Genomic DNA, 22,785 nt, shown 5'->3' with positions numbered 1-22,785 from the left:
GGAAGCACATTGTTCTTGAAAAAGCATCAAAGCTTACTTTGAACGGTTAAAGCTTCATTATTTCAAATAATTTGATTCTTTTGTCACCTGATAAATTTTTTTCATGTTTCTGAATGCCTCTTAGTAGGAGTTCAAACACTATGTGATACTGCAATTCAAAAGGCATATGAACTTTCTAATGCAAGTCTGGATGGTAAACGTACTTCCTCCAACTTGGAATGCATTTTGCATGGTGCTGGAAAACGATTAATCATGTAAAATGTTATTTTATGTTAATATCTGGTTTGGTTAATTATTATATGTAATTTTAAGATGTAAAACCTCGTACATATTACCATATCTATACTATAGATAATATAAGAGTGAGAGACCTCTTAAATTTTAAGATGTACCATTCTTGTTGCATATAGTACAATTAGCAATGCATATAATTTTAATAATTTAGGGATAAAATAGTCTTTGCTTATTCCAAAATAATATACAATAATGGTCTTCAACTTTAATAAAATTTTGTTAATATATTAAATAGTTACACATTCCCCCCTAATTATAAACCACCTACCCCACGGTTTTTTAACGGACGTAACTTTTTCACACGTTATTATTTTTTAAAAAAATTACATCATAAAAACAAGCATTTTGGTCTCTTTAATTTGAGTATAGTATTGCTATAGTTTATTAATTTAAAAAAAATAACATGTTACGTGATCAGTTATTACCGACAACGAGTCGAGCATGTTCGGCTAATGGTGTTGGAAAGGGTTAGGATTGGAACAGGTTAATACAAAAAGGGTTACTTTAGTTCATGTCGGGATGAGTTTAGATCGAAAGGGTTCATATCAAATCGGGCTTCGGGTTAAACATTTTCGGGTCGGAACATGCCCGTCAAAACAGACTGGGTTTTGAAATTACTGTGCATTTCATCTTTGCTTCTTGCTTGTCGCTACCAACTACGCGCGTTCAGGCATCAGTTACGTGGATGATATTGTTTATACATATCGGGTTGCTCGCGTATAGGCATTATGTGGCGCGCTTACTGGCACTGGTTACACATCCGAAGCCACGTTAAATGCATATCACCTTCGGGTTACGCACATACCGTTGCGAGGTTACAAACGTACTACCACCGGTTGCGTTTGCGCATACACCGCTGCATCGCGGCGGGCAACCGACTAGTAAATAAATAAAATAAATCAGTCAATTAGGATGTAATCACTAATTGCCAAATGTCTAGGCAGTAGGCACACGGTTCGGCGCTAAGAACGTGTGACTTGTAGATGCATATGATTTAATATTTGGTTGGTTAACGTCGTGAATAATTAATTAGTTAGTTGAATATGTATAAATATGATGAATCATATGTACGGGTTCTAAAAAGACAAAACAAATTTTATAAATAAAGATGTTTTTTAATTGAATTAAATGGATAAAAATAAGAATTCCAACGTGAATGCTTTAGCGCTTACAAATCCATCTGTATGAATAGTCCGATGTAGTAATTGCCTTCGCTATTAACTAATATAACATGAGACTATATAAGATACGTATACTATAAATTTGTTAATTATAAGTATATAAATACTTGTAGTGAAAAGATCTAATACATTAATCCTTAACGTACATTAACGTACGCGAATCCCGTTTTTCACGAATCGATCCATGAAATCACATCCCAACATCCCGGAATCGTCATACATATCCAATTAATCATTGGTTAACCGAAAAAAAAACAGTTTTGGATCGTTAATCGGTCAATTTTTCTATTTTTTTCAGGAATACCGTTTTTTGAGCGTTTTAGGTTTTTGGCTGAACGTTTAAGTTTTTGTGAGCGTTTTCTAAGCGTTTTAGGTTTTTGCCTTTAAGCGTCTCGCGTACCTCTCGTACGTTAAAGCATTAACGTACAATATCTCTACCCAATACTTTGTTTTAATTACAATTTAATAAGTTTAATAATATATAAGCATTTATAAGTTTAGCAAATATTTTTTTTAAACACAAAACACAAACATACAAAACAAAATTGAAAAATATTTGCCTCACTTTAAAGCATGCCTCATATATAGACTACTCAAAAAATTATTGAAGATGTTCTAACTTCTAAAATAACAATCAAATAAAAGAAAGTTGAACCAAGTTACTATTTCCTTAAGTCACTTAAACTTCTTTTAGTAAGTTTTAAGTAAGTTTTGAATCACGAACTTTACTAAACCTTGATTATCATTTAAAGTATTTAGATAATATCTTAGAAAAAGGTAATTTGATTTTAAAAATCACAGTCAAGACTTTAATTGTAAAACCAAACTATTAATCCTTCATTAATATTTATAGCATTAATGACTCAAATATTTCTTCATATTTACATATTAGAGCCATCAAAAATAGAAGAAAAGTAACCACATATTATCAAAACTAAAAAAAACAAACTAATTGACCCCAAGCAATTGAAGTGGCTGAGGTTGAGCCATTGTTCTTCTTTTCCACAAATTAATTTCCTTCCTTGGCTCTACATTCACACCTCCAACCCTAACAAAACCATCCCAAACCCCTTTGTTTCTCACCATCACCGGCGCGGACGACGGGATCACAACCTCGCCCCCATCGCTTCCACCGTCTCTCTCGTCATCGGTTAAACCACTTTGACAAGCCGAGTCCAACGGCGCAACTTGTGTTGTCCAATCAAAATTAATAAAAGCATCCCTCCCACTTGAAAACCTCTTCATTGTACTCAAACTTTGACTTTTTGGAATAGTCAACGCTGTCGTCTTTGACTTGTCATTACTAGCGTCTGATTTTCTACCGTTGCTGTTGAACAAACCTCGTAACCCTAATTTCTTCTTAGTCATCACAACCTTTTCTTTATCAACTTCTTCATTGTTAATATTGCTAATATTGTTAATTCTCACTGGAGCACACGAAGTCGTTCTTGAAAACTTATTATTATTATTAGGTTTAGGTTTATCCACACCGGTGAGCTTCCGGTAATGTTTACACTTAACTTGACCCATGCATGAGACTCTTGGAGACGTGGGTTCATACAAAGGCGTAAACTTTGAATCATTCTTGATTTTTCGGCGAGTTTCGGGTGGAACTATGGAAACCAAGGGACCGGAGAAACCGATTCCAAGATTGGACTTATGGGTTTTGTCCGGTAACTTCTTATCTTTTACCGGACTATAAAGTGGAGGGTTTTGGAAAGAAACTGAAGATGTTGCTCTTGGAAGAAACTTCAAGATTTTGCTCATAGATTTTGTTTTTTGGTGTTCCATTTCTAACACCAAATTACTATACTAATATCTTCTCTCTCTAAAACTTGGTGTGAATATTGTTGTTGTTTCTTACTCTATATTATGTATTAGGTATTTGAAATGAGTACTGTGTTTGTGTATATGTGTGTGTATATATATATGGTTAGTTTAGGAAGGAGAGAGGAAATTAAGCAGGTGAAGAGATCCAAGTTTTGGGTCAAATTAGGGCAAATATGACTAAGCAAACTCAAGCCATATGGCACATTATTTATTATTTAATGTGTAGGAAAAGGAAATATTCTAGCCGTTTGAAAGTTGAAACTATCATAGCATATTAGTTAGTGTATAAAATAATAAACATATGTCTCGCTAGGCCGGTTTACTAATATATAATATATAATAATATATACACATATATTAATACAATATAATATAATATATCACCCGCCGTTTAAAAAAATATAATAATAATTTAACATATAGTTGTATAATAGTATAGAGATTGAGGTTTAATTTTTTTTCCAATTCAAAAGATTTGAATATCACAAGTATAAGAAAAGTAGACGTTTTGAAATAAGGTTGGAGAAAATAATCGTATTAATGTTTTATTTTTTTTTCTTTCAAAAATTGCAATATATCACATAGAATATTGAATCCTTAATCTTTTTTTTTTTATATATATAGATCGATATTATTTTGGATTAATATATGGTGGCACCTCTTCTTCTATATACATACAAATGTGTCACTATTTTAAAGTTTGGACCTAATAAAGTGATCTAACTATATTTATGGGTCCATATCAAATAATATTAATGTAAGTAGGGATGTAACGTACTCCTTTTATTTAATTCTTTTGTTATTATTTAATTAATAGCAACTTTCTAAAGGGGGAAGCGAATTTGATACATATATATTAATTAAAAAACAATTGTACGTAAAACAAGGTATATAATTACATCTCATTATTATATAACTAACTCCCTTATCAAAATACCTGTCTCATTACTTCTCTCAAATGTTTCGGGTAAGTTGTCCATTGAGTGCGAGTTCAATTGCCATCCTACTAAAGCACCAGCCGTTCAACAAGAAGTTCATCACAATTGAGAACTATGTTAAATAAATAAAACGGCTTGAGGTGATGCGAACTGAAAATTGCGCAATCAAGCGCCATTCGGTAGCCAAAAACATAAAACAAGAAAAACAAGAGAAGAGTTAACGAAAGTTTCTAGATGAAGCTTTAAAGAGGTTTATCCAACAAAAAAACTCAAAGAGGTTCTTCCCGAAATCAAAAGGTTGAAAATGCTAGCGTTTATGATGCTAATGTTGATTGTGTCAATTCTAAAGTTAGTATTAAATGTCATTTGGTATCAGATACTACACATGCATGATGAATATAGTGAACAAAAAGTTACAATTGAATAATATGTTTCTTAAAGTTTCTATTAAGGAAGTGAATGTGTTGGTTGATTTTTTAAGAAGTTTAGAGAAACCGTGTTATCTAAAGCAATTGATGGAGCTAATCAAATTACAGTTGAAATAAGTATTAACTAAGTATTCTTAAAGAGCGTCTAGTTCGTATTAAAGTTATGTTCTCTTATATATTTCTACTACTATTTTTATTGATTTAGTTGTTCAATTCAGTTAATTGCATTTTTATTTTTGTAATTTACCAACAATATATAAGTGTTAATAATTTCTAACAAAATCACAAAATCATCATGGGATTCATCATCGATCTCTTATAGAACGTCGTCAAGTGCGATTGATCAAAATAATAAGAATAAACCCATCCTTCAAGAGAATAAAGAAGGCACGATGTAGCATATATAAAGCACGAGTGTTTAATTAGTTAGAAGCGTGCCTCATGCTTTTGATTTAACATTAGATTCTTATTTTTATTCTAATTGTATAAATGTTAAAAACGTGGGTTATAAGTGAAAAAAATGATCACATGCATGCAAGACCTACATATGTTGAAAAAGCCAAAAGGTGCTTATGAAATATGATTTCAAATATTATAGACTGCTTTTCTGTTTAATATTTATACTTTTGTAGTGTAGTTTTAAGGAAAATAAACGTACTTTATAATAATATATATTAATTTGTGCATATAGTTGTATGCAATTATTAGTACTTAGTTAATGGGTGTCTGAGTTTGTGTTCTCTAGTTCGATCCTGAAGGTGTCCGCATTTTTTTATCATTAGTGGGTCTTCGGGCTGGTGAGTTTCTCTCAGAACTGGAGATAACTTGGAGGCGCTTAAGGGCTCTGTACGGCTGGGAGCTGACGGTGGCCTTTTGCTATTGGGTCACCCCGTACCGAATACCTAGGCATTCTATGTTTGTTAACCGTTAAAAAAAATATCTAGTTAACGGAATATTTCGATGATGATTTTAAAGCAGGTTATTTTGGGTTCACGCCTGATTTTATTTATAGGTTGAAGTTGTCGAAGTTTATTTACTTGTATAGTTAATTAGTGATACTAATCAATTCTTAATTTTTTTATAAATAGTTAGTCTAAAACAAGTATTACTTTTACTTTATATTTCACCAATAAATCTACTCGCTTGCTAAAATTTAAGCCCGAGACCTCTCCTCTACAAGGTTTTAATATATACTTTTTAATAACTGACTAGTTTTTACTTTATCATTTGCGGTCGAGCTGAACCCTCTAGTAATTTAGTGGTTAAAGTGGATTAAAACATAGTGGCCTGGTCTTTTTAATAAAAAAATGCTCTTTTTTGCTTAGGATTATAATATCATGACTTGATAATACGATGACACATTTTTCTTATACAATTTCTAAAGACTACACAATCTCACATGTATAGTTGAATTGATTTTTAGTGAACAGAAATTTTTTAAAATATATTAGTTCTATTTATGAAAACTTGAAAAATAGACTAATAGGAACTCTAAATAGTTTTTTTTCTATGTTATTTTTTATTTGGAAATGCAACTTTGTTGAGATCACAAACCCGGCTAGCCAAAAGCTCATCTGGGACAAAACAAAAAGGTTTACAATGTAAGGTGAGCGTTTGTTATCCACTCTGTTCAACTAACAAAAAATTTAATACTGCGATCATAGCATCATAAATACGACAAAAAATAATAGAATCAAATAAGTTATATTTTTTTGCTTCCTGGTGACCAAAAACCTCTCCATTTCGAAACCTCAAAATACTCCATCAACTAGGGCAAATAATCGCCTCAAAAACCTCTATCTTCTTCATGATAATAGAAAGTGAATCCAATTAATCACAAGATTATCTAATGAGGAGATTTGACAACTGAAAAAGCAATATGCCAATATCCAACCATCTGCCAATGCAACTCCATATCCTATTATCAAAATAACATTCATCAAACACATGAACCGAAGATTCAACTGATATTTTTTTTAACTTGATATTTTGTACTGATATTTTTTTTTATAGTCGAACGCTTTATGTTATAAAACTAAGTTGTTTTGAATCACCTGATACGACAATATAAGAGTAATCAACGTGGGCCATATGGTTTTATAATATAGACTAATAGTTTAGTTGATGAAGAAAGTCAAAATCGTTGTGCACAGTTGTTTGCTAATTTATATATGCGCCACATGCTCATTATTATTTTAAATCTTTTTAAGTTATAAAAATGAGAAAAACATATTGATAACTTCCTGCACGTGTCAAAAAAAAAAAAAAGTTTTCAAGTCGGGGTGGGGCCACGGCGTTAATATTCTTATTATAGTGGGATTCCTGTTAAATGTAAAATGAAGATGATTGAATGAGTCAGTATCGTTTCAGTGCTCCAAATAGTCGTTAAACAATGAAGAGGGAAAAAGTTAACTTCCCGCCTTGAAATTCAAAGAAATATCAACATATTTGAAAGTTGAAACTAATGAAACTAATTGTAAAGTTTTCCTTTCTTTCTAAAATAGATTTTGTAGATAGTCTTTTCTTTAACTTTTTGTCATAATGTAAGTATCATGCAATATTCCATCGCAAAATCTAAGGCATGCATTTCACTTTCATCAAAACTTAAGCAACGCTAACCAAATTTGCTGCTAATATTATGTAGGGTTAAAACCCGTCACTAGTTTTGTGACAAATTTAAACCCGTAACTAATGACATGGTGGCGATAACGTTAATTTTCCATTTATATTGGAGTGATGTTTGGTAATAAAGTTTTGAAGCTACTTTATTTACTCACTAATGCTTATTAGTTAAACTAACGACATGGTATCGGTAATTATTTACTTCCGCAAAGATCAGAGGGTATCAAACAAGGTATGTATATACTGATGTTACTTTTTAATTGATTGATGGGTCTAGTTTCATGATGAATAATCGTGTTGATTCAAAAGAAGGATTAATGAGAATTTATATCTGTTATAAAAAAACAATTAAGAATTAGCATATACAATGTTTAACTAATTAGAATCTTTGAATATAATTAACTTATTGTGCCCCATATGGACTTTATAAACAATGGATGTAGATATCTCGTGTCTGCTTCCACTCTTTGACTTGAGTGAGTGTGGAACGTGAGAGGAAGGTGGTAAAGTTAATTCCAAACTCTCCAACGTTGTTCGGCAAAAGAACAAACAATCACATTCGTTGAAAAATATTTTTAAGGATATAAACTAGTTCCCTAAATATAGAGAAAATACAAAGTTCTTTAAATATTATTTCCTATATTTTTTATAAATTTTATGAGTGGTTGTGAATTAAAGAAAGAATATAAAAATGAATAAAACATAGATAATATGAGGAATAAAAATAGGTTAGCAAGAAGCTGGACAACACCAACTCACCAACAACAATTGTTTTAAAGATCAACATAACTTGAAATTTACAAAATTAAAATTAACTCGACAATCTAACACTAACAAAGACATTTTCACTCGTATATACTGCCCATATAAATGAGCTAACCATGATATCTTCAACAATGTTGGAAATGATAGTGTGCTAATTTTTTAAAAATCTTATCATTCCTTGCTCGTCATATAATCTAACCCATGGTTATAAATATGGCTGCCGACACCTTTTTGTGTAGGTTCGAAACAACGCAGCTTTGTTGAAAAAAGGCGTTGTGAATAACGTTTACTTTGCACCATACCTAGTTTTTCCCTAAGTCAACTCAGCAGGATGAAGTGAGATGAAGGTACAACTTATAAATAGCTTATGTTTTTAAAACTCACCCAATAAAGCTCTTTAGTAATCATCTCGTAAATAGGAAAGTCGGCTCAAGCTCGCTCGTTTATATTTCCAGCCGAGGTGAGCTCGTCGGCGTTATCGCACATTGGCTCGATAAAATTAAGAAGTCGGCCATTTATACATAAAAAAACTATCCCTTTTCTATTATATGTATCTTTTATATATTCATGTAAGAATTTGAATCGATGGACACAGGAAAAAATTATTTAAGAATTTTCCAGATGAATTGATAGGTATGAAAATATTATACACTTAAAGAGACACTTATATTTTCAAGAATATAGTTGTGAAATGAGTTAGGTTTTGTAGAGCTTGAATGTTTTTATGAGTCATGTGGAGTTCACTTTTAAATTAAAGTATTTCACATGTAACGAGATAGATACACAATACATAAATTAATTTTCAAAGAACGAGAAGTTCTTTTATATGAAATACGAAATTTGAATTTGATATGTTAAGACAAGACCAAATGACATCTTTAAACATGTGTTGAACCGACCCACTGATTGAGGTGAAATAGTGCAACATTTCATAAACAGTTGTGACATTTGACATGTAATCGTTGCAATTATATTTCGTATTCAGAACTGTCTCTAACTCTCTGGTAATAAACTCAATAGCTACCCGTGTTCTAAAGTTGCTACCAACTTTCAGTTTCTCCACGAAACTTCAAAGACGTGAAAGACCTTCAACTCCACTACTGAAGTTTAGTAACCATGTTTCTACCGAGCGGTAACAACACCACCCCCATCAAAGGCGTTGCCCCTTAAAACCTCGTCATGGTACCAAAGTCATAGAGGTCCCTTAATATCGGAGTTATTATAATATTGAATGAGTGTGTACTCCACACCTCATAACTCGTATAAATATTTATCATGATTTGTTATTTGGTTTATAAAGTATAAGGTTGTTATTTAGTTGTTTAAGGAGTCATGCAATTGATTACAAAATATTGCATGTGGATATGGGTTAAATTTCGTTAAATATTTACTTGAAAGGTGCGTATTAGGCTTATCTATTATTTCTCCGATATTACTATGTCACAATATCACATGATACTCTATAGATACAAGTTAATGTGACTTTCAACATGGCTTAGTGCGGGTATAAACATTTACATGTCTAATACGTTATACCGTATATATTCTTTTACAATATACATTAAAATCAATATCATATTGAAAACCATTGAGAACCACGTAATTCATTCGTATACACAATGCATATAAAATAATCAAAATAACAAGAAAGAAAAAAAAGTTACGAACCATTTTATGTTTCACATTTAAAACATTACATACAAGTGTATTATACTTTTCTCATAGTTTTTAACAAATATTATTATATATAATAATTAAGGGGTTTGGTGCCGCTGGATCTTGATCGGTCCACGTGGCACCAATCCCGCGTAGCCACTTAAATTTTGATTTTTTTCGTTTATGTTTTCACGAAGTTGCGATTGGGCCATTTTGCGGCGCCTTATTTGGTCTTTTTTGGTTTGTTTTAGTTGCGGTCCGACCGAATGTTAATTTTGTATTATGTTTTGTTTTGATTCCGTTACCATAATGAAAGTGATGAGAACCAACGAATTCGAGTACTCAACGTTTTTTGTTTTTGTTTAAGTACCATAACAAACATGACGAAAACCGACCGAATGCCGTTTAGTTTTTTAGTTCTGGTACTAAAACGAACCTGACATAACCAATACAATTTGTGTAGACTCACCGCCTCAACGTCCGAAATCGACAACGGTAAGGTTTTACCAACACCCGAGTTTACCGGCCGACGCCACCCCATTAGTCCACTTCAAATTTTATTATTTGTTGTTTTTTTTTTGTTTTAGTTCCGGTACAATAACACACATAAACGAAACCGACCGAATTCGCATCGACTTACCAACTCAACACTTGCGACCGACAACGCTTGGGTTTTACCATCTCCCGGATTTTATCGACCTGTCCCGGCACAACGAGCCGGGTAAAACACTAGTCAGGTAATAAACATAACATCCCGATAACATTATTCACAATGAGCTTGTTGTGCGGCGCCCGAAGTCCAACCAATCCATCCCACTTATGATCCAGGTCTACTGGTTTCGTCCTGCCTTGGACTCATCAGGTGAGCGGCCACAACTCGCAACAAGCGATGCTTTTGTTGTGTAAACACAACCAGACGTATACACGGTATCGTCACAACTCGTAACATTATTCACAAAGAGCTTACTGTGCGTGTTAAAGTGCGGGACCGGCCAACAAACCTAAACGTTAAGGTGCAAACAAACAATTTGTGACTTTTATGACATATATGAAATTACGAGTTTGTGATTTGGTTATATCCTAATGGTTCGCAAAATTAGTTATCAGGCTCGAACGGTATATAAATAAACACAATGCAAATCCAACACACTCATGCCGCTGTATACGGTTTTCGGTTTACACCTTCACGTGTTATTAGCTCAGTACGACGCCGTTTGATACATACGAATGCCATTGGAATCCATAATTTACTTCAATTGAAGATTCTAGACTCAAATTGTGAACGATCAGTTGTTTTGTAAGTTTTTTTTATGATAATGCTGCTTAGGGTTTATTATTATTATTATTATTATTTAGTTAACACCTATTAGGAGGCGAATTGAAGGTTTATTTAGTCTGTAAATTACTTGTTTTGTGCAAATATTCAGTTGCTTATTGAAATATGTAATTATTAGGGCTATAACGCGACACGATAAGACACTAACACGACGTGATAGCTAATCGTGTAATTTTTATTTTGAAACGCAAGCACGAACCTGTTTAGAAACAAAAGTTTCTAAAAGTTGATCATAAAGTAAATTATAACATCCACTAAGTAGGGATTATATTATATTTTTTAAAATTATAAAAAATGCGTTTAACCTGTTTAGACACGAACAAGTCTTGAACGCGTTGACTTGTTCAAGACATGAACCTGTTAAGCCCAAACCGAAACTTGTTTAGCTCTGTATCGTTTGGTGTTGTGTTAACTGGTTGCTGTTAGGGCTGTTCACGAGCCGAGCCGTACCGAGTGAAGACTTGCTCGTTGCTTGGCTCGTTTACAACCGAAGTACCGAATCGAACCGAACCGAACGGTTGAAATTCGAACCGAGCGAAAACCGAAACGAGCCAAAATCGAATCGAGCATTTTTCGATCGAACATCGAGCGATATCGAGCATTATTTATTTCTTTTCACTTTAAAATTTTTTATAAGCAACAAATTTGAAGGTTGTAAATAATATATTTTATAAATAAATTAGTTGTTTTTAAACAAACGTTTAACAGATTGTAAATTTTTATTTAAAATTAAGTTTGAAATGAGATATAATGATCATGTAAACAAACTTCTAGTATTCTAAACACTTGAAATGAATAAATAAAACTGTAAAATTGACGGAATATGAAAAATTTAAAGAGGTAAAAATAATTGTAAGCTTACATTTATGTGTTTTGTCTATATATTTACCGAGCAGAGCGGCTCGTTTTCAATCGAGCGAAAAAACGAACGAGCATTTTCCGAGCAATTTCCGAGCAAGTTCGAGTGACGAGCGGTTTGGACGGCCCTAGCTGCTGTCAGAAATTGCCGGCACTAGCTATAACGATAAGATTTCCTTGTAATAACACCTAAACATGTAATGTTTGTTTTGAAACGGTTGAATCACGAATGACCTTGGTTCTCTCTTACTTCCTATTCTCTATTTGTTTGCATATGTCCATTAGGTTTGTTACATGATTGCATTATTGTAATAATTTCTCCATATGAATCAAGAAATAAGAATTAAGAATGTGGCTGCAGAAGATCAGAAATACAATAACAGATACAATTACTTTTTCTGCATTTTTTGATATTGTTAAATTCTTTTAATTTTCATTTTCAGCTCTAGGAAGTAGGAAGAACCATGACTACATGGTGTAGGCTCTGTGAAATGATATTATTTAGCTATTTGCATGCAAAAAGTAAGGCGAATTTTTTTTATTAGGGTGCAAGTTCATTAAGAGAGTATGATACGATTTGGTAGTTTGGAACAAACTTTGTAAGTCGCATGAGTTTATTGACGAGTGAAAATTTAAGGGAATGAAGAAATGAATACCCTATTCAGCAACTTGCAATGCATGATGATGGTGTTTGGGTTGCAACCACTGATTCTTCTGTTCATAGATGGTCAATTGAAAGTCATAATCCACAAAAGTTGTTTCAAAAAGGTGGTTCTCTCATAGCTGGCAGTTTGTCATATTCAAGAGCAAGGGCTTCCCTAGAAGGATCTGCACCTGTGAGTAATTTTTTTTAATTTCAACACTTTTGATTATTGTCTACACTTATCGCACCAAATATCCTTGTTTTTTAATTTTAACCCATTTGATTATTGTCTACCCTTATCATATGGTACTTAAAATATAAATTCAAGTATTCAACATAAATAATATATTTATATTATTTATATTTTCATAACAATTTCATTGTGGCCCTTAAGCTGAGCTCAATTTTGAATGTTGGCACCTAATTTTTTTATTATCCATTTATAATTGCTGTTTAAAAATATCAATTATTTATAAATTATTGTGTAGATGATAAATTACAAAGTTTTGAATGTAAAAGTGGAATAAACTATGAAGGATTAGATAAAGTCGGTTTAGTACTTTAGTTTATTAAGTTTGGAGTTATGTTTGGTCTAGTACAAATAGAGGTGAAGGGTTATGTAGTTTATGCATTTGGAAGTTTATTAATAAAATAGTGTCGTGGTGTTCCACAAAATCTCAAATTTGTTTTTCTATCTCCTGTTCATCAATCCATCTTATTGCTTGTGTGAATTTGGGCCAACCAACCACAACATTGATCAACATAAAATTTAGTTTTACAGATAAAATTATATCTATTTTGTATTTGAAATAAAATCAATTAATCTAACGCATTTGTTGTGTAAATATAATAATTTAATTAAAACAAGTTCATCAGCAAACCTATACCAAATGTGAAAGAATATGGTGTAAAATTTTGGTTCATACATAGGAGTAGATATAAGTTTGGAGTAAGCATATTCCAAAAAGATACCTTTTTACATCAAAGTAGTGAACTTTTGTACACATTGGAGATGCTCTAAAGGTTGCATCTTTTTTTAAATAAATTAATTAGTTTTTTTATTATGAAATTGCATTCATGTAGGTTCCTCTGTATAAAGAACCAACTTGCAGTATCAATGGAGTTCCAGGGATAGTACAGTATGAAATTTTGAACAACAAACGGCATGTTCTGACTAAGGTAACAATAAGATTTTGGATTTTCTTACTTTTAATTTATCGCTTAATATTATTTTTAAAAATCAAATGTGTTTTTGATAGGATAGTGTTGGTTCTGTCAAGCTTTGGGAGATCACCAGAGGTGCTGTGATTGAGGACTACGGACAGGTTACTTTTTTTTGGGTCAAAATTTATATAACATATTTATTAGTAAATTTATCACTATTATTCAATTTCATGTTCAAACTGCGTGTTTTCAGGTTTCGTTTGAGAAAAAGAAGGAAGCACTATTTGAGATGGTATGTCTCTATGTGTACTAAAGTGTACCATTTTATGTAACTTCTCGTTGAACTTTTTCTATATTATTTTCCAGGTCAGCATTCCCACATGGTTCACTGTAGATAGTAGGCTTGGATATTTGTCTGTGCATTTGGAAACCCCGCAATGCTTTTCTGCCGAGGAGTATTCTGCTGATCTTAACATTTCCGAGAAAATCGAGGAAGAAAAGGTATGCGTTTTTCCTGTGTTTTCTCAGTACAATGACTTAAATATACATGCTTGTGCATATGTATTCTAACAAGAATAACTGTTATATGATAAACAGGTTAACTTGGCACACGAAACCCTCAAAGGACTATTTGCTCGTTGGCTGTCGAAGAAAAAACATAAAAGTCGGTCTCAAGACAGAGAAACTCCATCCGCTCAAAATATTACAATTTCAAACGTTGAGGCGGACGCTTCACCAGAAAATGATAGTGCAGTTTATCCTCCATTTGAGTTCACAAGCACTTTCCCTCCTTCAATTATCACAGAGGGGTCCCACTCCCACGATGGCCCATGGAGGAAGAAAATTACTGAAATGGACGGTACCGAAGATGAAAAAGACTTGCCTCTGTGGGTTTTAGATTGCATTTTGCATAACCGATGCCCCCTAAGCAAAGAACCTAAGTAATTATTTCTCTACCTTTTTGTTATTATATTTTTTGCATTTACAAAGATGGTTTGATTATCAGGAAATTAAAATATTTCTGTTTCCAGGTGTCATTTTTATTTGCAGCCGTGTGAAGGTTCAACTATACCGAACATGATACCAGGGAGGCTGACTGCACCTCCTGTTTTTAAAATACAAATGGTATAATATAATATAATATAATATAATATAATATAATATAATATAATATAATATAATATAATATAATATAATAAAGTTAGCAAACTTGAAGTAAGGTAAATTTTATTTGAGTATATGTTTTGTTAGGTTATTAATTATCTTGTCGAGAAGTTGGTTTTGGACAAACATTTGGATAGCTTGAGTAGTGATGAACAAGTAGATGAATCGTCTAGATCTGGACTGAAACCTTGGCAAACGCTTAGATCTTCTATTGAAATCTTATGCAATAATCAAGTAAGTTCATTTCTTCGCTAATTCTAAGCCTCGAAACACGGTCGGCTCAAATCGGATTGTGAGAGCGAGTCAAAACGAATCCTGCCAAAATGGGCCAGTGTTGAAATGGGTCGCTTTGGGAAAAAAAAGTATCAAATGTAGAGGTGAACAAAAAAAACCGATCCCGATTCGTAACCGGTTCTTAAACCAACGCAGAAACCGGTTTGGTCCAATCCACCAGTTTGAAATCGGTTTAAGTACGCATAATTTGAAACCGGTTAACTTTTTTATTTTAAGAGGAAGGGTAAATTCGCATGGGTTTCACGCCATAAAGTCACCATGTATACTTTTTGAACCATGGATGCAAGAGAAAACCATTAGGACCATTTGCGTAATTTACTCTTGTTTTTAGACGGCTAGTGGTGATCGTGTGCAAAATGGTGTTATTAGTTTATTACATATAATTATTCTGATGCTGTGTTGTGATCTAGGTCTTGAAACTTGACATGACCTTAGCTACCGTGCGTGCTTTTATATGGAAAAAGACGTCCGAGGATATTGTTCTTCACTACAAGATAAATTCTTCAGGAGGTAACATTTCTAGTTAATTTATCATAAATTATTCTTTAACCGGATACACGTTGCTATTATGGACACACAAGCTATCAAATTTAAAGATTGGCAGGAGGATTTGTGGATATTGTGAAGAACTTGTCGGATAAAGTATGATGGGTAGTATAATATTGTAGTTGAAAATAGGACCGCGCTAACCAAGTAATTTATACATTATTTAAGGATGAAGTTTTTTACTGTTATGGTAAAATATATAATTTTGGAAGCTACTATAAACATCCACGCGTATTTCCTTCGAGTGAAAAGCGAAAACCATCCATATGAAACAGCATGTGTTCTCTTTTTGTTATAAGCTACAAAAGGGAAAATAGATACTTTTTAAGTTAAAAGACATACATATTTGAAAGGTTATATTATACACATGAAGAGTATACACACTTATGATTATGATTAAAGCAAAGCACAAGGGGTTAAGTTACTTTTTACCCTTTGGCTAATTATTTACCACACAATACTCACTCAAACACAAACCCAAACCTCAAAGCCTTAAGGGGTTATATTATTAACTCACTACAAACCAAATTCTTGTATTTTGACATTTTCACCTGTTTCAACTGTCCCCTTCCTCATCATTGCCACAAACTCGTCGAAGTTTATCTTTCCATCCTGCCATCAACCAAAATCACAATAAATCAAAATGTCCAGTAAGTCGAAAACGTTGTAGGTTAATGTATTCGGTTGATGGGTTAATAGAGGAATTTTTAGGTTTTGAATGTGGTTGTTGCTAACCTTATCGGTATCTACATCATCAAGGACTTCATCAATGGTGGCTTCATCTCCCATACCATATTCAGTCATGGAATGTTTCAACTCATCTCTAGTGATATATCTGTTGTGACAAAACCAACTATGTTAAGCAAGCAATAATTTGTATTACATTTGAAGTTGCTTAAAAGAAACAAACCCGCTATTATCCTTGTCGAAGAATTGGAATGCTTTGTGTAGATTCTCATCCTTATCGAGCTTGTGTCGATGCATTGTTGCGGTCACGAACTCGATGTAGTCAATTGTTCCATTCTTGTCAACATCAGCCTGTCAATAATGGAAGCCGAACAATTGTTGGTATGGATTATTTGTATCAAAGAATATGATTATTGTGTTGATGAATGTAACAAATACTAATTGTAATGATATACCTTAACTTGAAAATGGAATATAAACTATAAATTTTTAATTTTTAATTTTTAAAGTAGATGGTTAATGCCTTAATGGTTTGATCTCACAAATCAAAGTATGCATGTGATTAAGAGCTTACAGCTTCCATGAGTTGTAGTATTTCTGCCTCAGCGAGCCTGGATCCGAGCTTTGATAGTCCGGTTTTGAGTTCTTCATATGTTATGGAACCGCTTCCGTCTGTGTCCATGTTGTTGAACATTTGTTTCAAGCCCTTGATCTCCTCTGTTGAATCTAGGCTTTCCGCGATAACCTTTAATAAACAAACTACTTGTTATCAAAATATTTCACCAATTTGCTGTTATAACTTAAACATGGGGTTAAGTTTTGCCACTTATAACATATGTTCTTGATTTTTAAGGACACAAACCTTTATTGCAAGCTTTTTCAACTTGTTCATCGCTCTAAATTGCTTCATTCGAATCAAAACCGCGCTATCCATAGGTACTTCTGAGGCCTCACCATCTTCTTTGAGCCATGGATGTTCTGAACACATTAATGATTCAAAGTTATGACTATGGTTGTTCATGGTCCGGTTAGTTTTGACGGAATTTCTGGGCTATGTTGATAAGTGTGGTTTCTAGAGAAAGTAAATTGAATCAGCATGGTTGACCCGACCGGGTTACTTTAAGCAACACTTCATAAGTTTAGGAACTTTATATGTTTGTTCAAGGGTCAAAAGTTTTACTTTATGGGTATTAATAAAAAAGTTAAAAATATATACGTTTTATAATAAAAAAATGTACTTATACGTATTATAATTGTTTGATTTCCCATATGTGAACAAATACATTATTTACATTTAGTTATATAGATTAAAAAATTTATTTTAATATTTTGGTCACAGGTACCAAATAGTAAATTATTAACCGAATATTAAAAACTAGGTTTTTTGAATCATAGACGATATGTCAAACCAAATCACTCCTACCCCTATTGAGCGGGTTGATTTACCTCGGGTAAAATAGCCTAAACGATTTAAATTATTTTTGAACACCCATAGCGCATATGTACTGAGTACTCTATGCTCTTAAATTACTTATGGGTACCGATAGACAATAATCATATTAACGTCATAGGAAATGTAAATACAAATGTTTTTTACGGATACTAACCCAGAGCTTTGTCAGCGGTGATACGCTTCTTAGGATCTCTTGTCAACATCTTTGAGATTAAATCTTTGGCACCATCAGATATAGTTGGCCATGGAGAACTCTGGAGATCGAGTTTGCCATGTAATATTTCTTCAAATATAGCCTTTTCTGTTTCTAAAAAAAAACTATGACTTTGTAAATCAAACTCTTTGAAGTCGTTGTTATTATTATTATTATTATTTAACGACTAACACTTGGCTAAAACCCTAGAAAACTCTAAGGGGTTCGATGTCGTGAGGCCTAATCCACTTAATAGTTCTTTTCCCAGGCTTAAACCCAGAAATATGACACACGAGAGAGATTCGAACCTGCGATATCAATAGAATAAATTTACTATATCATAGAGAGCTATAGATTATACCTCCCCAAAAAGGAGGGACACCGCTAAGAAGAATATACAAAATTACTCCAGCACTCCAAACATCTATCTCCTTCCCATAATTTCGATGTAACACCTCCGGTGCCACATAATATGCACTTCCAACTATTTCTTTATAAACTTTTCCTGTAAAAAAAATTCAATAATACAACGTGAGATACTCTATTAAGTGATTGAGGTATTTTATAGAGAACAATTTCTTTTTATTGAATTTGCAGTATATCAAGTTGATTTTGCTTGACAAAATAGTCTAATCAATTACACTTAATCCGTTATAAAAGTTCAATAATTTAAAAAGGTAAAATAAAAATGATGAATAATCATTTATTATAAACTATTATATTTTTAAAATTTTTATTTATAATAATCAAGTACTATATTAATTTGAGATTTCAAATACCAATCTTAAACTTATGTTCTTACTCGTATTATTCTCTACTCACTCATGCCTTTAGTCGTGGAGTGCTTAGAGTTGTCTTAGTGGGGGCCTAAGTCAATAGGCATACTAACGCCCATCAAAACAAAGACAACCCCACAACTAAATGCGTCAAAATGGAAACAACCCCCATGGGCGCTATTGCGTTAACGGGTAAAGAGGCTCAAGAGGTGGGGCTACAACCATTTCCAACTAATCATATTTTATCCCATTCACATTTTTATATAAAAAAGATCAAATAATATTTGTGTGTTCGGCCACACCATTAAGTGTTTTTGAGTGAAAATTTATTGAGCGCCCCGCCCCATTCCTTCATGACAATGACGTGAAGAGATTATTTTCACTTTTTAGTTAAACCACTACACATGATTTTAAAATTATATGAATGAGATCGAACTCTTAAAGTTGTGGCCGGTGTCCTCGTGAATGCATAGCCGTTCATTATTATTTATGTTGTGGCCCGTGGCCACGTATCATAATAAACGCATACATAGGTGTTCGTTAAAGTGTGTTCGTAGACTCGACTTATAAATATAATCACCTATTATTATTTATGTTGTACTAATATGTGTGTAAATATCTAGTCTGATGTGTCTATTTCTTTTTGTGATATGATTACAAATTGTTAGGTCTAAAGTTAACATGAACATGAACATGATCATGTGATGTGAATCAGACATATTGAAATTAGACATTCAATTCAAGGGCACCAAGACAAACCCTCGTTGACGCCGTTGACCTGTCATTTCACCATTTACTTGTTGACCCGATGTCCACTACACCTGTTTTCTAGTCATTTCATTATTGATCAAATATCTATATTTTTTTTTAAATAAGTGTAGTTTTATTTAGTTTATTATTTTTACTAGTAAAAAATTAATACTTGCACCATTATATAACACAAAGAAGAATATAATGAAATTGTAGCCAAGTACAACGGTTTGTGCGCCAACGTAATTTTTAAAAGATTGGGTTTTGCAATTCAAAAAGAGTTAACGGCGTAGTTTGTTTCTCGCTTACTTTCTGTTTTGATGTATTCATTACTTTTCAATTTGCTATATCGAGTATATAATTGTGCCTAAAAAAAACTTTCAAGTGTTATAGTTTTTACAATATAAAATTGAAATGCAACCCGAATCTTGGTTTATACGTATGTAAATACAATCATAACAAAATTTTGTTTCCTAAATTCATTAGAATATAAATTTTATTTTGGACGTTATTTGTTTATATTACATTCCATTTAAATGTTATTGTAGCAAGCACTTAAGTGATTTTAAAATTGGGATATTGCAACTTTTGAGCAACATAATATATTTCCTAAATGCATATATACACACTACAACAGTTGTTTTATGCCTAACGTGAGCCAATAGATAAGTTCCAACAAGTTATACTTTGCAACATTCTACTTTATCACTTTAATTTAAAAAAAAAATTAATTAAAAAGATAATCTTCATTAGTACCCGGTATTTAAACATGCTTTAACAAATTTTTTTTTTTCTATTTTACTAATAATGAGAACCCGTGCTATGCTAGGTAAATCGCAACTTGTACTAGATATGTGACATTCAAGAGGTCATGACGTGAAATTAACATCATAAACAAGATTCAAACCTAAAATCGTCTATGGGAAATCAGGTGCTTACTACTACACCATCCCCTTAAAGTTTACACGAACTTAAGATAGAATTATAAAAATAAGTAAATAATATGTTGTTGTAGACTTTGTTAACATGAAATTAAGTATTTGATAAATAGATTAATTACTAAATCAAATAATATTGTAAGACTAACCTTCTTCAATGAAGACAGAAAGCCCAAAATCAGTAGCCTTCAATGGAGACTCTTCATCTTGACTAACCATCAAAAAATTCTCAGGCTTCAAGTCTCTATGCATGACACCCATGAAGTGACAAACATGCACCACATTCACAATCTGTCTTCCAATCTTTGCTGCCTCTTTCTCAGAATAACTTCCTTTCTTAGTTATCCTATCAAAAAGCTCACCACCACTACACAACTCCATCACCAAATGCACATTTGTTTCATCTTCATATGCACCTCTAAACTCCACAATATTCGGCTGTCCGGTTAAATGTTGCAACATCATAATCTCCCTCTTCACATCATCCATCTCCTTTTGTGTCACAAGCTTCCGTTTCGATATCGATTTGCATGCATACTTCACTCCTGTGGCCTTCTCAGTGCAAAGATATGTCACACCAAATTGCCCTCTTCCTAACTCTTTCCCAAAATAGTAAGTTTCATGTAGGTCAACATACTCATTTCCTAAAATAGAACTTTGGGTTTTCAAGGGTTGTTTCGGGTCGGTTTTGGTGGAAATAGGGTAGTATGTTCGCTCTTGAGGAGCGGTGAAACGATCATGATCGTTATCATGATCATGAGTGGGCAATGGCGATTGGATTGGGATTTGTTGGTGTTGGTTCGGGTGGTTTTGGCGAGGTTTTAGTAAAGACCAACAAATACCCATTTGAGATTGAGGTGAGATGTGAAATGGGTTGGTGTTAGATTTGTGTTTTTGTGAGGCTTTTGAAGTTAGATTGGATTGATGAATGTTAAAGCCTCTAAAGGTGCCTTGCTTGCTAATTGTTTTATGTTTTGTTACTTTTTGGTTGTACACGTTTGTTTTTGTAGGTTTCTTGACTTGAAGTTGCTTCCTGAGGTGATTATTGGGACCGTTTGTTATACGCCAAGCTAGGCTTGTGTGTGAAATGTTGATTTTAGCAACACTTTCTATTGCTTGTTCAAAGGATTGGATTACTTTAAGATAACATGAAATGTTGAGTTTTTGTTTGTAAAAGTGTAAAACTGTTTTTTTATAAACTTGAAATATTTTGAATTTTTTCTTTAAAATAAGGGTAATTTTTAAAATGAGAAGTTCATATGATATTTAGCAAGTTTTTCAAATGTCTCACTACTATTAGTTAAAAGTTTTCTTTTTATTTTCTTAAAGAACGTAACCTTTTGTTTTAATCTTGGAATTTTTTTTCTTAATTTAAACCTTTTAAATTTAAACAAACTAAATGATTAGTAATTTTTTTTAAATATGTAAAAGTAGAAGGTTAGATATAGTGAGAAAAAATTTATAGAATAGTAACTAAAAATCATCCCACGCCCTAGCGAGGATGACGCCACCTAGGCCATGGACACCCCCAATGAAGATGGTCTAAGGTGGAGGAGCCTTCACATAAAAACATGATTTAGTACAACATGGACCAGTTAGAACCAACTAAAATTAGGCGTGTGGAACGTGGGCACACCCCTAACCCACCACATAAAGTATACAAGGCTTAGTAGGTTATGTGTATTGTGTAGCCTGTCTTTTTCCTTTGAGATTCAAGTCCCGTATCGATAATCAACACACGAATTAAACGAATAACTCTCGTTTATATTAATAAAAAAATATCACTCTAAAACTGATTACAAACCCTAACTCGGTTTGACTCTTGATGAACCCTAACTCGGTTACATCTTGTCCACCCTAGATGAACCCTAACTCGGTTACATCTCGTGTGTGCCTATTGGATGAACCCTAACTCGGTTGCATCTCACATCACCCCACACAATCTATAATGTCTAACCATGACATGTTTATATAGGACTAACCTAACTTGCTATAAAAGACATTACCTATTATAATTATAATACAATTAGGAAACATAACCACTATGACCTACTAGTCAATATTGGTCCCTCAAGTTCACCGACTTGTGACTTGGAGTCTGAAATTACTTCCAACAATCACCCCCTAATTTCTGACTCTAAATACGTGAATCTTCAACTTCAAGCATGTCTCTTTTGCCCTGTTTGATTTGACCCACGAGTCTTGATCTCCCGGAACTCTCCTTGATCCATAGATGTGTTCTTCGGCTCCCCCGAACTCGACTACCTCT

At 32.9% G+C, this 22,785-nt stretch overlaps 3 protein-coding genes across 3 annotated transcripts; 1 reads left to right on the top strand and 2 right to left on the bottom strand.

Moving 5' to 3' along the window:
• Positions 1–2,304: 2,304 nt before the first annotated feature.
• On the bottom strand, positions 2,305–3,478 carry LOC143535278 (uncharacterized protein At1g76070-like). Its single transcript, XM_077029573.1, has one exon. It carries the CDS (start codon positions 3,264–3,266, stop codon positions 2,424–2,426), a length of 843 nt encoding a protein of 280 aa, XP_076885688.1. The 5' UTR covers positions 3,267–3,478; the 3' UTR covers positions 2,305–2,423.
• Positions 3,479–12,555: 9,077 nt separating this feature from the next.
• LOC143535277 (uncharacterized) lies at positions 12,556–15,893 on the top strand. The gene is made up of 9 exons (XM_077029572.1): positions 12,556–12,744; positions 13,635–13,730; positions 13,811–13,876; positions 13,969–14,007; positions 14,082–14,216; positions 14,313–14,656; positions 14,747–14,840; positions 14,967–15,113; positions 15,584–15,893. The coding sequence occupies exons 1-9, from the start codon at positions 12,583–12,585 to the stop codon at positions 15,698–15,700; spliced, it is 1,200 nt and encodes a 399-aa protein (XP_076885687.1). The 5' UTR covers positions 12,556–12,582; the 3' UTR covers positions 15,701–15,893.
• A 49-nt stretch (positions 15,894–15,942) lies between these two features.
• Positions 15,943–21,610, bottom strand: LOC143535276 (calcium-dependent protein kinase 29-like). The gene is made up of 8 exons (XM_077029571.1): positions 20,666–21,610; positions 18,414–18,557; positions 18,014–18,166; positions 17,269–17,384; positions 16,981–17,151; positions 16,630–16,757; positions 16,455–16,554; positions 15,943–16,331 (listed from the first exon to the last, which is right to left on the bottom strand). The coding sequence occupies exons 1-8, from the start codon at positions 21,360–21,362 to the stop codon at positions 16,236–16,238; spliced, it is 1,605 nt and encodes a 534-aa protein (XP_076885686.1). The 5' UTR covers positions 21,363–21,610; the 3' UTR covers positions 15,943–16,235.
• Between the last annotated feature and the right edge of the window lie 1,175 nt (positions 21,611–22,785).

Source organism: Bidens hawaiensis, unplaced genomic scaffold (assembly GCF_021521415.1).
Source record: "Bidens hawaiensis isolate Kalapana, Puna unplaced genomic scaffold, B.hawaiensis_p1.1 tig00010461_1, whole genome shotgun sequence".
Taxonomy (NCBI): Eukaryota; Viridiplantae; Streptophyta; class Magnoliopsida; order Asterales; family Asteraceae; genus Bidens; species Bidens hawaiensis.
This window is presented reverse-complemented; position numbering and strand designations above follow the sequence as displayed.